Source organism: Eublepharis macularius, chromosome 12, assembly GCF_028583425.1.
Source record: "Eublepharis macularius isolate TG4126 chromosome 12, MPM_Emac_v1.0, whole genome shotgun sequence".
NCBI classification, from domain to species: Eukaryota; Metazoa; Chordata; class Lepidosauria; order Squamata; family Eublepharidae; genus Eublepharis; species Eublepharis macularius.
Genome location: NC_072801.1, coordinates 70,135,141 through 70,151,938, shown reverse-complemented (window position 1 = coordinate 70,151,938; position 16,798 = coordinate 70,135,141). Strand labels below are relative to the sequence as shown.

The 16,798-nt window shown below is 42.5% G+C and overlaps 1 protein-coding gene across 1 annotated transcript; it reads right to left on the bottom strand.

Moving 5' to 3' along the window:
- Positions 1–4,532: 4,532 nt before the first annotated feature.
- Positions 4,533–15,217, bottom strand: LOC129339731 (vomeronasal type-2 receptor 26-like). Its single transcript, XM_054994313.1, has 6 exons — positions 15,138–15,217; positions 11,879–12,170; positions 10,921–11,778; positions 10,101–10,328; positions 7,494–7,656; positions 4,533–5,434 (listed from the first exon to the last, which is right to left on the bottom strand). Exons 1-6 carry the CDS (start codon positions 15,215–15,217, stop codon positions 4,533–4,535), a joined length of 2,523 nt encoding a protein of 840 aa, XP_054850288.1.
- Between the last annotated feature and the right edge of the window lie 1,581 nt (positions 15,218–16,798).

Sequence of the window (16,798 nt, the reverse complement as noted above, 5' to 3'; positions counted from 1 at the left end):
GCCTGATACATGCCAGGTAAGGGGGGGCATTGCCTCCTGTTCTGTGCCTGACTATAGCTGTGTGAAGTGGGGCAGACATTGCTGGGATAAGCCTTATCCCAGCTGGGTGAAGGGGGTGGGCATTGCCACCTGCTCCCCACTGGTTGAAGGAAGAAACAGGCATTGCCTCTTGTTCTGTGCATGATCCTGACAGGTGAAGGTGGGCAGTGGGCTTTTTTACCCTTTCTGCTCCTGATTCTGGCAGGTTGAAGGGGGGGGCAGGCATTGGTGCATGCTTGGCTCCTGACTCTAGCAGGGTGAAGACAGGGTGGGCATTGCTGCCTGATCAGTGGCTTAGTCCAGTAGGTTGAAGAGGGTGGGCATTGCCACCTGCTCTACTCCTTATCCCAGCTGGGTAAAGAGAAGCAGGGCATTGCCTCCTGCCCTCCGCCTGATCCCAGCCAGATGAAGGCACGAGGTGGACATTGTCACTTGCTCCACTCCTAATACCAGCTGGGTTAAGGCAAGGGGGTATTGTCACTTGCTCCACTTCTAATGCCAGTTGAGTGAAGGAGAGCGGGCATTGCCAGCTGATCTGCTTCTGATCCCAGCTGGGTGAAGGGAAAAAGGACATTGCCTTCTGCTCTGCACCTGATCCCAGCCAGGTGAAGGTGTGAGGTGGGCATTGCCACTTGCTCCACTCTTAATGCCAGTTGGGTTAAGGTGAGGAAGGGCATTGCCACCTGCTCCATGTTTAATACCACTTGGGTTAAGGTGGGAGTGGGCATTGCCACCTGCTCTGCTCCTAATACCAGTTGGGTTAAGGCAGGGGGGCATTGTCACCTGCTCCATTCCTGATCCCAGTCGAGTGAAGGAACATAAGAACATAAGCAAAGCCATGTTGGATCAGGCCAGTGGCCCATCCAGTCCAACATTCTGTCACACACAGTGGCTAGAAATCCAGTGCCATCTAAAGGACTGTCAGTGAGGCCAGGACACCAGAAGCCCTCCCACTGCCTTCCTTCCAGCACCAAGACAACAGAGCACCACCTCCCCACAAAGAGAATACCATCTATCTCCTGTGGCTAATAGCCACTGATGGACCTCTGCTCCATATATTTGTCCAGTCCCCTCTTGAAGCTGGCAATGCTTGTAGCTGCCACCACCTCCTGTGGCAACGAATTCCATGTGTTTATCACCCTTTGTGTAAAGTAGTATTTTCTTCTATCTGTTCTAACCCGACTGCTCAATAATTTCATAGAGTGCCCACGAGTTCTTGTATTGTGAGAAAGGGAGAAAAACACATCTTTCTCGACCTTCTCTAACCCGTGCATTATCTTGTAAACCTCTATCATGTCTCCCCTCAGTCGTCTTTTCTCCAGGCTAAAGAGCCCCAAGCGCCTCAATCTTTCCTCATAGGGAAAGTGTTCCAACCCTTTAATCATTTTAGTTGCCCTTCTCTGTACTTTTTCCAGTGCTATGATATCTTTTTTAAGGTGTGGCGACCAGAACTGTACACAGTACTCCAAATGAGGCCTCACCATCGATTTATACAGAGGCATTATGATACCGGCTGATTTGTTTTCAATCCCTTTCCTAATAACCCCTAGCATAGCATTAGCTTTTTTTATGGCAGTCGCACACTGTGCTGACGTTTTTAGTGAGTTATCTATCATGACTCCAAGATCTCTCTCTTGGTCAGTCTCCGCCAGTTCAGACCCCATCAACTTGTATTTATATTTTGGATTTTTGGTTCCAATGTGCATTACTTTGCACTTGGCTACATTGAACCTCATTTGCCACATGGATGCCCACTCTTCTAGCCTCGACAGATCCCTTTGGAGTGCCTCACAATCCTCTCTGGCTTTCACCACCCTGAACAATTTTGTGTCATCTGCAAATTTAGCCACTTCACTGCTTAATCCCAATTCCAAATCATTAATAAACAAGTTAAAAAGCATTGGACCCAATACCGACCCCTGTGGCACCCCACTGCTCACCACCCTCCACTGTGAGAAGTGCCCGTTTATGCTCACTCTCTGTTTCCTATTAATTAGCCAGTTTTCGATCCACAAGAGGACTTGGCCCTTTATCCCATAGCTACTGAGCTTACTTAGGAGCCTTTGATGAGGAACTTTGTCAAAAGCTTTCTGGAAGTCAAGATAAACAATATCTATCGGGTCTCCCTTGTCCACTTGTTTGTTCACTCCCTCAAAGAACTCTAACAGATTGGTGAGACAAGATCTTCCCTTACAGAACCCATGCTGAGTTTTCCTCATCAGCTTTTGGTCATCAATGTGCCCACTAATTTTATTTTTGATAATAGTTTCCACCAACTTACCCGGTATTGACGTCAGGCTGACTGGCCTGTAATTTCCCGGATCTCCCCTGGAACCTTTTTTAAAGATGGGGACAACATTAGCTACCTTCCAGTCCTCAGGAACAGATGCAGAGTTTAATGACAGATTACATATTTTTGTGAGGAGATCTACAAGTTCACACTTGAGTTCTTTCAGAACTCTTGGATGTATGCCATCTGGGCCCGGTGATTTATCAGTTTTTAAATTATCTAGCAGTCGCATAACCTCCTCTCTCGTCACCTCAATGTGACTCAGGTCTTTCAAAACCCCTCCCAAAGTCAGTGCTTCCGGAGTGGGCATGCACTTCTTATCTTCCACAGTGAAGACAGAAGCAAAGAACGCATTCAGCTTCTCGGCCATTTCCCTATCACCCTTTAGTAATCCTTTTACGCCTTGGTCATCCAAGGGCCCCACGGCCTCCCTAGCTGGTTTCCTACTTCTAATATATTTAAAGAATTGTTTATTGTTTTTCTTTATGTTCTTTGCAATATGCTCCTCATATTCCCTTTTTGCCTGTCTGATCACAGACTTGCACTTTTTGTCACCTGCCATTGTCACCTGCTCTACTCCTGATCCCAGCTGGGTTAAGGTAGGGTGGGTGGGCATTGCCACCTCCTCCACTCCTAATACCTGCTGGGTTAAGGCAGTGAGTGGGCAAAGCCACTTGCTATTCTTTTGATCCCAGCTGAGTGAAGGGGGGTGGGCATTGCCAAGTGCTCTGCTCCTAATACCAGCTGGGTTAAGGTCAGGGGCAGGCATTGCCACCTGCTCTGCTCCTGATCCCAGTTGGCTGAAAGGGGGACAGGCATTTCCACCTGCTCCACTTCTGATGCCAGCCAGGTGAAGGGGGGCTGCATTGCCATCTGTTCTACTCCTCATCCCAGTTGGGTGAAGGGTGGTGGGTAATGCCACCGGCTCTGCTCTTGAGCCCAGCTAAGTTAAGGTGGGGGGTGAACATTGCCACCTCCTTCACTCCTAATACCTTCTGGGTTAATGCAGGGGGCGGGCATCACCATCTTCTCCTCTTTTAATATCAGATGGGTTAAGATGGGGGGAGGCATTGCCATCTGCCCTGCTCCTATTGCCAGCTGGGTTAAGATGAGGGGCAGGCATTGGCAACTGCTCTGCTCCTGATCCCAACTGGTTTAAAGGGGGGCGGGCATTGTCTGCTCCACTGCTCCACTGCTGATACCAGAGGGTTAAGGTGGGGGTTAGGCATTGCCACCTGATCTGCTCCTAATCCCAGATGGGTTAAAGTGGGGAGTGGGCATTACCACCTGCTCCCATCCTGCTCCCGGCCTGGGCTTCCCACCATGGAATGTTTTCTGGAGTGACATGGTGCCTTGCCTAGACTTCCGTCCATGGCAGTGCCCTCTTTTGGTGCACCAGGGTATAAAGTGAGTTGTCTGAAATACGCTTACTCAATTATATAGTAAGATTCTGCATCCAGGCAATCTAATTTTTTTATTCAGAAAACAAGATTCCCTGATCTGAATTAATTATATTAATCAAATATGCTTGCTTAATAGCTATTATTTTGCAATGTTCACTCTATTACTGTTACTATATTGTTGAGTTTATTCCTCCTTCTGCTGTATGTAGGGTGAAAAAGCAATGCATATACTGAAATTCAACTCCTCAACACTAGAAATCTGGTTCAGCCACCTTTTCAACCATTGCTCCCAGTGCATTTTAACAAATTAGGGCCAGGAAATTGGTCAGATGGAATAAAAGAAGGGAAATGGATTTATTCGGAATGGCAGCATTAAATAAAACCATTTTAATCACATGCTGAATGGGTATTTCATGAAAATGGTTGCATGTGTGATGAATTACAGATGTGCAGAAGTGGTGCCCATAAATCAGCTTCACTAATATTTATAGTTTTCTTCACCTCCATTTACGTGAGTTAGTTATTTAGATGGTCACACACAATCACAACATATCAAGTAAATTTTTTTCCTCAGCCATTCTTTTGAAGCTTAACACTTGACAACCCTTTTTTTGGGGGGGGGTATTCTATAGAAGAAGATAAAGAATAAAGAAATGTAACATATTCAAACTACTTCAGCTGTGAGGAAATCTTACAAAGAAATTTTAGGAAATAAATGTTCCTGAGAGGTGTGGTAAGTCTTTACTACACCGACAAGGAAACAGACATAGGAGGAAATTACATGGGTGGCATCTGTTTGTTCACTTTTTTCTCCTTAACATCTGGTTTCTGTTGTTAAGGTCAGGCTTCATCATAATGATGTAGCATTTAGGGAGAAAAATACAACCCAGTAAGCCAGCGCTGGAAGATAAGATGGAGAAGATCTCCACGGCCACCATGAATTTCCCTTTGGCGCTCAAGTAGGACGGAACAAAGGACAGCCAAACACTGCAAAAGACCAACATGCTGAAAGTGATAAATTTGGCTTCATTGAAACTGTCAGGTAACTTCCTGGCCAGGAAAGCCACCATAAAGCTAACAAGGGCCAAGAAGCCCATATAGCCCAGGACGCAGTAAAACATGAGAACTGAGCCCTCATTGCATTCTAATACAATTTCCCCCTTCAATGATTTCATGTCTGTGTCTGGATACGGTGCTGAAATACTCAGCCAGAAAACACAAATGCCTCCTTGAATAAAAGAGCAGGAAAGGACGATCGAATTTGCTGGTCTTTTCCCCATCCACTTCCTCACCGTGGATCCTGGTTTGGTGGCTATAAATGCCAGAACCACAGTGATGGTTTTGGACAACACACTGGAAAGTGCCACAGAGAAGACAATGCCAAAAGCCATTTGACGCAGAAGGCAGGTCATTTTTCCAGGCTGTCCAATGAAGAGCAAAGAGCAGAGAAAGCAAAGAAAGAGGGAGACGAGGAGAATGTAGGTGAGGCCGTGGTTGTTGGCTCTGGCTATGGGAGTGTCTCTGTGTCTCACAAAGATCCCAAAAATAAATACTGTGATCAGGGCTAAAGAAATAGCTAAGGTGGCTAAGATGGCTCCTAATGGTTCTTGATAAGAAAGGAATGTTATACGCTTGGGAATGCATTGATTGCGGCCCTTGCTGGGATACTGATCTTCTGGACATTTGATGCAGGCATTCGTATCTGAAAACAAAGGAATGCCAATTCAATATTTCAATATCTGATAAACATGTAATGGAAACAGGCAATGCTCATCCAAATGACTTTGCACACTGAGCTAGTGAAGAGTATAGAATTAGTAAGTGTAAAGTTGCGCACCAGTAAGTACTCATATAGGTCTCACTTTAGCCAGTCTCCCAGTTTGGCACCAAGCCACCCTTTATGCAGAGAGAGTTCTAGAGTCTTGGCACCATACAAGAGAAAATTATGCTACTTTCAGATGGGTAGCTATGTTGATCTACAGTAGAGGAGCTGAGTTTGAGTCCAGGATAGAGATGGGCACAAACCTAAATATGACCCAAAAAACCCACGAATCAGGTCATAAATGAGGGTTTGTGGAAGCTCCTTTTCATGGAACTTCCATGAATTGTATACTGGTTCATTGGGTCGTATTTACAGCAGCAGTTTAAACTGCCACTTTAAGGGACTTGCAAGGGCCGCAGCAGGTCCCTTTAAACAGCCCAAACACCTGCTCCCTACCTCCTACCCCCCACCTAGCGCCAGCGTCAGCCCCAGCCCCAGCCCCAGCACCACACTTACCTTCCCCTGCTGTGTGGCATCCTTCCTCTCCTCCTGGGAGGGGTGGGAAGGCTGTTTTTGGCCTCTTCTACTGCCCTGGGGGCCTGCAGGGCAGCGGAGGAGGCTGTTTTGGCGGAAGAGGCAGAAACGCCTCTTATGCCGAGAGCCTGAAAACAGCCACCCAGGGCAATAGAAGATGCTGAAGAGGCCGAAAACAGCCTTCCCACCCCTCCTGGGAGGAGAGAAAGGATGCCACACCAAAGGGAAGGTAAGTGTGGGGCTGGGGCTGGGGGTAGGGGAGTATGGGGGTAGGAGGGGCTGGGGTGTGGGCAGTTTAAAGGGCCCTGCTGCCTGTCAGCTGATAGTTTAAAGGGATCTGCCACTTGCAAGGCAGGAAAGGGCCCTTTAAACTGTTAAATGCTGCTGCTGTTAATGCCGGAAAGGGGCATTTAAACCTCACAAACCACGAACTGGTTCGTAACTGGTCCAGTTCCAAGGTTCGTGGTTCGTGAAACTCACGAACCGCCTGCTTTGTGGGTTTTTTCCCCATGCCCATCTCTAGTCTAGTAGCACCTTAAAGACCAACAAGATTTCCAAGATACAAGCTTTTAAGAATCAAAGTTCTCTTCGCCAGATACCATATACCCTAGAGATGTTGTCTTTGAAGTGCTACTTGACTCTAATCTTTCTTTTTTGGCAATACTGCTGCTCACTCACGTTGTCTCTACCAGTATGTGCTTACAGAGCAGAGCTACTTTAGCTTGTCAATCCAATGATGCTACTTTATCTAATCTTTGTGAATACAACACAACAACAACAACAACAACAACATTCGATTTATATACCACCCTTCAGGACAACTTAATGCCCACTCAGAGCGGTTTACAAAGTATGCTATTATTATCCCCACAAAAAACACCCTGTGAGGTGGGTGGGGCTGAGAGAGCTCCAGAGAACTGTGACTAGCCCAAGGCCACCCAGCTGGCTTCAAGTAGAGGAGTGGGGAATCAAACCCGGCTCTCCAGGTTAGAGTCCCGCGCTCCTAACCACTGCACCAAACTGGCCAATAAGGGATCGTTTCAAAAGAAATTTATGCTTGGATATTGCACTAATCGAACTGGCCAATAAGGGATTGTTTCAAAAGAAATTTATGCTTGGATATTGCACTAACCAATGAAAATACCAGTTTTCCTGTCCCTTCTAGATAACAACAACAACAAAAACACGCTCTTCTAGACAGATTAATGGCTCACTCAGAGCAGTGAACATAGTTGTGGTTTTTATCTCCAAACTACAGCTGTGTAGCTGGGGCTGAGAAGAATGGCCATCTATGAACTCATGGCAGTAGTGGGAGTCAAACCAGCAGAGTGCTGATTTGCAACCCAACCACTTAACCACTATGCTACAACAGCTCTCATATATTTTTGGTACTATCTTATTATTTATGTTGATTATGGACTGTTATGGGGTGTGAGTAATATTGTCTATATATTATGTCTCATACCCATTAGCTCAGAGATCATTCCTTCAGAACATGGAACACAATCATAGCAGCAAAATTTCTCTCCCTCCTTCTTTTGCCTGCTGAAACCAGGACGACAGTGGTCATTGCACTCAGAAAGGGGCAGCACCTGTCCATAAACAGGAAGAAAATGAACATCAACGAACTGTATGGTGACAATGGGAGTTGCAGTGCCAACAATGAAGGGAATTGGACCATCCTGGCCTGAATTATCTTCAGAACATCCTTTGTGATATTTGTAATGGAAACAATTGGACAATTCCCCCATGTCAATAAACCTTAAGAAATGTATACATGTAGGTTATTCAAGAGTAGAAGAAAAATAATTGTTTAAACTCCTAATGGTAGAACAATCAGTGTATTATATAAAGCAGCATTCCTTCCACATGTGATTTTTTTCCTCTTTCATCACCATTATTAATTTTTATTTGTTAATATTTGTACTTTAATTGTTAGTTTTAAGTAGCTAGCCATGTTTGTCTGCAGTAGAACAGCAGGATCCGAGTCTAGTAGAACCTCAGAGACTAACAAGATTTTCAAGGTATAAGCATTCAAGAGTCAAAGCTCCCTTCTGCATCTCAAACTTATACCCTGAAAATCCTGTTAGTCTCTAAAGTGCCATTGGACTCAAATTCTGCTAATTTAATTGGTTATTTGTTATTCATTATTGTAATTCTTTGTCATATATGTGTATATGTAAAATTGTTGTGTATAATTGTTTTATTAAATTAATATATTATTGTTTTGTGAGAAATGAAAAATGTAGTATTTGTTTAAATTTCTTAAATAAATATTTAAATTACAAATGTTGCACATTTTTAAAATTCTGGTGTTCTAATTGGTTTCCTTTACAGAATATTTACATTTTTTAGATGATATCTGTGCTTTGGGAATGAACAACGGTCCTCTCTGTGCTCAGAAGTTCATGAAATAAAGAGGATGCTGTGTCATTTTATGACAATTAAAGTTGGAATACATTACATTAGTTTTAAATGGAGCTTATTTGGCCAAGTTTGGACATTAACAAACAAGTGAAAATATTAGGATGTAGCTGTTTCTAGGTGAAGTTTTAAGGTTGTGAATTAAGTGTCATCTTTCCTGGGATAGTGTGAAAGTGCAGGTCAAGGAGACAATTCTGATTTCAATTTTTTGTTGTTGTTTCTTTCATTAAGGAAGGAAGGAAGGAAGGAAGGAAGGAAGGAAGGAAGGAAGGAAGGAAGGAAGGAAGGAAGGAAGGAAGGAAGGAAGATTTAAGTAAACTATTTGAAACCAGCTTGTCACATTGAAAACTGGGAGCCAAAGTAGGTAACAACAATAAAAGAATACATCATAAAAACATAAGCATAACAATTAAAGCAATTAAAACAGCCAGCAATACTTTGATACATGAATGTGCCCTTCAAATGTAGAGTGTTAAAGTTCATCCTATGAATCAAAAGCCCTGCAGAAGGGACATGGATCCAGTAATGTACTCTGGAAGACTTTCCCACAACATCTGAGTGTCTACTGAGTTCCTCTAATAAGAGAGTTGAGTCCAATATGACTCCCAAGACTCTTCACAGAGTCCTTCCCAAGAAGGTGAATGAATACTCCAATGCACATCCCGTGCACTGGATTAGAGACAGTATAGCCACATTTAATACTCACAGTTTATTAACCAGCATCGCCTCTGTCTGTGTTCAAACGACAAACTACAGCAATAAACTTTCACATCCCACCTCCCTGCTTGTAACATTGATGATTGTTGATCAGCATCTGGTCAATTTCAATCTTTAGGAGAACAGATGACAATGATGTCAACTGGTTATGTTCAAAGACATTCCACTTGCTGGTCAGAAATCATGAGATGATCATTCAGAAAGCTGTTTCGATATGTCCATTTACATGATTATAATTCTTTCTGCTAGAAGTTGCCCTCCCAGTTAGAGATAAGTACGAACCAAAATTCATGACGATCCCAAACAAACTTTAGGCTGGTTCGTTGGGTTCGTTTTTTGGTTTGTCACTGCAGACAGCCTGGTGCCAATCAATCAGTTTCCTAGGCAACAGGGGATGGACTTCCTGCAGACCTTCTGCTGATCCAGAAGTGACGATTTTCTGACCTGGATGTGATGTTTTCATGAACCAAATGGACCGGTTTGTGAACCAGGGGCAAGTTTGTGAAAGTTCGTGTTTCGTGGTGCGTGAAATTTGATGAACCATGAACCACATGGTTCATTTTTTTTCTGGTTTGTGCCCATCTCTACTCCCAATTCATTTCCTGCTATTGCCTCTGACATTAAATTTCACAATGCAAAAGAGAGAGAATGAGAGATTGTTGACTTATTATTTCAGGGTGCCTTTGTTGTCTGTCCATGAACCTAGCTAAGCTTGGGATCTGCTCTTCTGCTCTCTTCTTGAGTAGAATCCATTGACTGTGCAAGTGCCAAAACCAAGCAATACATTCTGTCCAATGCTGGTTATATAAAGTGTGCCTCCAATTGTGCAGGGACAAAAGGGAACAAATGTGCATTCATTTTAATTCTTCATTTTGTAAGGAAAAAATCTAAACCAAGTTTAGAAGATTAAGTACCTGTAGCTACATCTTACCTGATTAAAGCTTCTATGCCACACAACTTGATCATCATTAATGGTAAGCTGTTTGCCTGAAGGAGCCTGAGGATCCAATCTTCCAACTTTTACTCTAACAAATGACCCATTTGAGAAAGTTACCCAATTAGTAACATCAAAAACTGCAACTAATTCCCCATTTTTATCAAAACGCATAGTGTCTCCGGCACTATTATTGAACAAAACACGCCTTAAAAAGTTATGGAACTGGATTGAGAAAAGAAAACAGAGGAGACAATTAGGTATTGAACTCTTTGAACCCGTTACAAAGTCTCAACTTACTTTGATTTAGATTCACCTGCTTCAGAATATATAAACAGATTTGTGTGTATGCATGCATGCATTTCAAAGACATTATTTGCAAGCATTTGTTGTGTGCTTGTAAATAATGGATTTGCAAAGCTGAAGTAACATGATTTTTAAGCATTTGCTTAATTTGACTTAAGGAGAACAGTTGCATTCATTTCTGAATTATCTGATGAATTGTTTAAATGACAATTTATTTGTTTGTGTATTTATTTATTTTTGTCATTTATACTCCACCATTCTCACTAAGAATCAAGGCAGATTACAGAGATTTGCACAGTCAATATCAAGGACATTTCAATAAACATGATAGGATAAATAAATGCAAGTTTACAGAGACATAGCATTAGCAAGAATCCAATTAAGAGTAGAAGAAATGCTAAAACAGAGCATAAGCAATTCTAGGACTGACATTAGACAACATAGGGCTACACAGTATGGTCCTACATAAAGCAACAGATAGGATATGGGAGCACATACATTTGGTAAATACCTGCCATGTCTTTATGTTCTGGAAGTCCAGGTGTCTTCCTTTTATCATTCTTCTATACTGGGATCTAAAAATATGGATATCATGCAAAGCGTGTGCCACAGCATAGACAGCATTGTATACATTGTAGCTGTGGCCAGTCATACTCATTTCGAACAAAGTACTCGGAAGGGTCCCCAGCCTCTCCCCACCAGTGCAGGACCTTTGATTGTCCTCCTGCTCATTAGATATTTTCAAGGAACAGCTGAATACCTGTTCCCAGAAGTTCTGAATAAAACCGTCTCTTTCAGACCAGGAAGGTCTTATGAGCTGAAGGAAATTTTGGAATCCTGGGGGCTGGTTGGAATGAATGGTAATAGATAAGGCACCATGGAAACTGCTTATATCCCAAATTCCCTGGATAGAGACGGATTCAAAGTCCCAGTGAGATGTAACAATCCACACTTTACCTACTGGAGGTAAAGAAAACATGGGTGCCTGAAAAAGCATTATTCTTAAAACCAGAATAGCAGGAACTTCTGCATATACAAAACATACATTGGCTTTTGTGTCCATGAGATCTGTATATTTTTCCCACTGCATTAAAAACAAATCTATCATATCTCCCATATAAGATGTTTGGGGTAATCTTAACGTGAATGCAAAACAAATGTTATTCTCCGAGAGTATTGGCATCATTCTTTGCAAAAATGTATCTCCATTGTCATCATCCATAGCCAGGAGACCAATCCAAGTCCATCGAAAATGGTGAAGTAACCGGACAACTCCCCTGTACTGATGGGCTTCATTAGGTACCATCTGGTACAAGAAAGGGAATTGGTGATTCTCATCCCGTACTCGGGAAAACGATCCATGCGTGAGCTGAAAGAAAATGTGTAGTTATTTTCAGAGGGTTAAAAAGAGAATATGAAAGGATATGTTATGGCTGAAAAGTCTTCATTCTCCCATGCATACAGCATACCTGTGGAGTCTTGTAGATGTTCAAAATGGTGGCCATATCAGCAGAGATATCAGACAAAAGTCCTCCAATGACCGCTACAAGCTGCTTCTGGGATTTACAACTGAAGTTGGGGATTAGTGTCTGTTGTGCAGAAAGCAAACTTAGAGTGGCCTTATAAGTCATCCTTCCAAGGTTTATGCTGTTGATGATGTAGAAACCCAAACTGGTGTTTGGTAAGATGTTGGCATTCTCATTGATCTCTTTTACAGCAAATGCCAAGGCCAAAATGTGCTGATAGTACTTTGTTAATGACCTGCAAAGAAAGTTACAACTAGAATAGCGCTTGCTGCCTTCTTGCTTCCAACTGAATTTCAAATTTTTAAAATGATTTCTTTGCTCTCTTTTAAACAAGTATTTGACCTGCATAACTACCAGTAATAATGTTTGACTGCCTATCATGAGAAACTGTCTATAGAATTGTTATGGATTTTAAGGGCACAGGAGCAAGCTAGCTTCCTTTTCTTTTCCCCCTTTTTGTGCCTTGGGGGAAATCTCAGAATGAGATTGACATCAATTTTAGTTTATATCATTGATTTCAGATGTTGATTACTCTGTTTCACTCATTTTATACACACCAAACCAATTATGGTTGCATACTATTTCACCATATGTTTGTATAAATTAGATGTCATTGCTACACCCATGCTGTTTTTATGCCACTTTTACACAACTGATTCAGATCTCATATTGAAAAATTCATACTTTTTGTAGGAAAAATTATGTGCTAGGAAAGAGAAACTGGTGTAAACAGGAAAAATCAAGGGCCGATTCCAGACGACTAACCTGAAGGCTCTGCATGCCGCCATGTTCCGGATTGCGATGGGGAAAACGTGAAATATTGTGTTTTCTCGCGCGAGTTTGGCACGACGTCGCACCAAACTCGCGCAAGAAAACGCGATATTTCGCGTTTTCCCCATCGCGATCCGGAACATGGCGGCATGCAGCGCCTTCAGGTTAGTCGTCTGGAATCGGCCAAGGTTAACTTTCTTACAGTACAGAATAGATATGTAAAACTTTGAATTTAAGGATTGGGATTCATAATAGAATGTGAAAAGCAGAGGAGAATTATTTTAGTAACCATAACCTGGTGCACATCTGAGGGCCAAGCTACACATGACGAATGACACTTGAACAGCAAGTGTATTTCTCCCTGTTCACTTGCCCTCCACTCAATCCACTTGCCGTTCAAGTGTCATTCGTCATGTGTAGCTTGGCCCTAAGTCCACAACATCATTTGACACAAAGGTTGCTTTTGCACACATTGGACAAAGCACTTCCCATGCACTTTAGTGATCACTTGCCAGAACAGGAAAATCTGGTTGCAAATGATTGCTAAAGTGTATTGAAACTGCATTATCTAGCATGTGTGAAACCACACAGAGTATGTTTTTGGCTCCTTATACCCCTTCTCCTCACTTCTGGCAGTCAAAGTCAAGCAAATTAACAACCCAGTGTCTCCTGGAATGCTGTCTTTCTCACTGAAGTGTAAATCACTAGTTACTTAGACACTGCACGGCTCACTGATTCTGTTTTAGCAACATTGATCAGAGCAGATTAACAAAAGAAAAAAGGATGTGCTTACACGGGTTCATCAATCAACATACGCAGGGGGTGTTCCTTGAAATGGGGAGGGTTGTTCATGAAAAGAACTTGAACGGCAATACCTCCAATATGAAGATCCCCAGGATGATAAAAGTTGTGGGGGATAGGAAGGAGGTCATCACATATGCTGCAATTAATGGAATGCATCTTGCATGGTATAAGGCAGAGAAGCACTAGCAGAAACATCAGCAACACAACCATCCTGCTGATTAAAAATCACTTGCGAATACAGATGCCTATATTTGCATCTTTCAGATTATCTGGCAAGAATTTCAGCACAGCCTTCCCCACATGGCAAAAGGCTCCGTGAGTTTACTGAATGGACAACTTTTTAAGGGTCTTTTCTTGACTAACAGCACTATGTTGGTGTGCAAAACAAAAATATAAAAAGGAAAACGTTAAGATCTTTTAAAATTTTCAAACAGGGGAAGCAGGCTGGAAAATAGCCAGTATGAAATATATTGCAATGGTTTAATTCAAAGGAGTGTCACTCATATTGCAATAAGACGGTATTATATATCTTGCATGGTCAAGATTTTTTCAGATTAAAAAGAAAAAAAGAAACGGGAGTAATTAGGAAAGGGGAAGGGATGAGTTACCATACGATACTCAGTTGCAGGTGGGAACACATTTGGTCTGCAGTAGAAGAGCAAGATTTGAGTCCAGTAGCAGCTTAAAGACTGACAAGATTTTCAGGGCAGAAGCTTTCAAGGGTCAAAGCTCTCTTCATCAGATACAAATGTTATACACAGTTATGATTTTTAAAATGAAAGTTTGTATTGGTAAAGCAGCTGAAGAAAATATACTGGGAAGGAGCCTGGAAAAGAGGGACAGAGCTTTCTCTATCCCCAGATGCAGTTCTTATGAGCAAGTGGTGTTCTTACATCATTTGTTCAATGCTGTTGTTATTGTCCTTGCAAGTGGATCCAGACAATTGATTGCAAAGCAGACATTAACAGCAATTTTGACAATTATGGGGGGAGATAATTATGTTTCCCCCCCAAGACCTACTGCAAGTGGACTCCACACCTGCCAACCTACAAAGAAGATCTGCAGTAAACAGTATTTGTTTTTCCTGAACCTAACAACAGGCCAGTGTAAGTCCTAGGCCTCGCTAAGCTAGGAAATCTGCCTCTGAACAATAGAGCTTCAGACTGGACTTGGGGGCAGACATAATGTTCCCTCCACACAGAAAACTTTTTTGCATAGGTCGTAACCTTATTTCTGGCCTCTGCTGTTATATGTCTCTTGTCTTTTTCCTCCACCACATTCACAATCATTTAAACATCATGAGAAGGGTTCAAAGGCACCTCTCTTGCTTTTTAATGTATGCAATTCTAAGTACAAGCTGTGTATGAGACAACGCCCCAAACCAAAGCTCTGCTGTGGATGGTTCTGTCTTCTGCCTGCCAGATGTGATGTTTGCTTGTTGATACCATCAAACTGCAGCCCCTAAACTGCTGTGTCCATCTTAGTAATCTAAATTTGTTCGTTTCCATCCATTAATTTCTGTGCCAGCTCTAATTGCACAAATGAGATCCTTGACAATTAGGCCTAAAAGAAGACAATGCTACATGAGTTGAATATCATATACATACACACATCCCTTATCACTCACGCCTCCAGTATCTTCTCCAGATCTGTTAAACTCTCAGTGAACATGAGGCACACACAAGGAAATGATAAACCAACAGACATCTTAAAGGACAGATGGCCTTTGCTATTCAAATCAGATATGCATCGTTCTTGCTTGACCTTCTGGTTCCATCTGCAACCTCTATCTTTCACAGATCCATTGGGGGGGGGTGCAAAATCGAAGATTCAGGAATCTGCAGCTAAGCCATTTGTGAAAATGACCTAAGATGATGGGGAAAGTCAAAAAAGCAAGACTAAGGGAGGCATGAGAGAATAACAGGTTGGTCACTGTGTGAAACTGGAGGCTGGACTAGATCCACTAGCCACATCCACCAGGGCTCTTCTTATCTTCTTATGTTCTTTCACAATATCACATTTTTGAGATTTAACTAGATTTAGAGAATTACAAGGGTTGAGAGTGTATTGAGTGTAGAGATGCGCACAAACAGCAATACAAACAAAAAAAATCCACAAACAGCCCAATCTGCTGTTCATGAACAAGATGAGGCCCCATTCTAAATGAACAGGTGGTCATTGCAAGCCTTGTTCGTTGCTGTTCGTTGCTGTTCGTCAAGCCAGACTGTCTGGCACCTGCAATCAATTCCCTTGGCAACTTAGGCTCTGAACTCCTGCTGTGGCCCTGGAAACCCCAATCTAAGCCCAATTTAGCTTGATAGGCAGGTCTTCCTTTCAAGTATGGAGCTCCAAATTTGTTACAAGGGATGTGCTGGCTTTGCAGACAGTGAAAAGACAGTTGCTGTTGGCATTTTGATAGAGTGCATTGAAGCTTGAATTTTCCGTGTGTGTGGTGAGATAGGGATCTACCCCTTCAAGTTCCAGGTCTGCTGCCAGGCTCTGGGCCAAGCTATTATTTATTATTGGTACCTTTCCTGCTGCCTGCTCAGGTAAGGTTTCTGGGAGTGGTGCAGTAGGGATCTTGACTTGGATGATGGCTGGAGGAGAGCCTGTTGGCCCCCATGAACAGCCAACCACGAACATGTTCATGAACAGGGTCATGTTCATGGTTGTTCGTGAGTCCGTGTTAGTGGATGGCAATGAACAATGAACATGATGTTCAGGTTTTTTTTCTGTTCGTGCCCATCTCTAATTGAGAGAATGGAAACATAGCCTCTACACAAATCTTGCACCTATCATATTATCTGCCTACCAACAACTCTTCCTCTCACATGAGCCAGACCCGGACTTTACGATAACTAGAATTATAATTTTACCCATGTGGCAGATTCTTATAAAAAGAGCTTCAACAGATTGCAGTCAGAAAACAAAGAAGGAAAACTCTAGATTTAGATGAAGTTGCTATAAACAACTGAACTGTATTAGAATGGACAGCCTGTTGTGGCCTGTTGTCCTGCTATTCGGTGTTTCCACAGTGCATAGTGTTCCACTGCATAGGTGAAGCAGTAAGGAATTCCCCCACTGCCTTTGTGATTCTTATTTTTTCCACTTAATTAAAAATTACACCACAACCTTCCAATAATAAATAGTAAAATACACACAGGAATGTTAAATTTAGACAGCGTGACATGATTTGATCTCTGCGGTTATCAGCCTCTGGCATAGCTGTCTTCCTTGCTTGTCAATTCTCACCACAAAGGAGATCAATTCCGGTAACACAGAGGGGTA

What these genes read in the sequence shown, in the direction of transcription:
- LOC129339731 (XM_054994313.1), bottom strand. Translation starts at nt 15,217, where the DNA reads ATGTCTGTTGGTTTATCATTTCCTTGTGTGTGCCTCATGTTCACTGAG. An exon ending in CTGGAGAAGATACTGGAGGC is followed by an intron (nt 12,171 to 15,137) that starts GTGAGTGATAAG and finishes CTTTCTTTGCAG; the next exon opens with GTCATTAACAAAGTACTATC. An exon ending in ACATCTACAAGACTCCACAG is followed by an intron (nt 11,779 to 11,878) that starts GTATGCTGTATG and finishes ATTTTCTTTCAG; the next exon opens with CTCACGCATGGATCGTTTTC.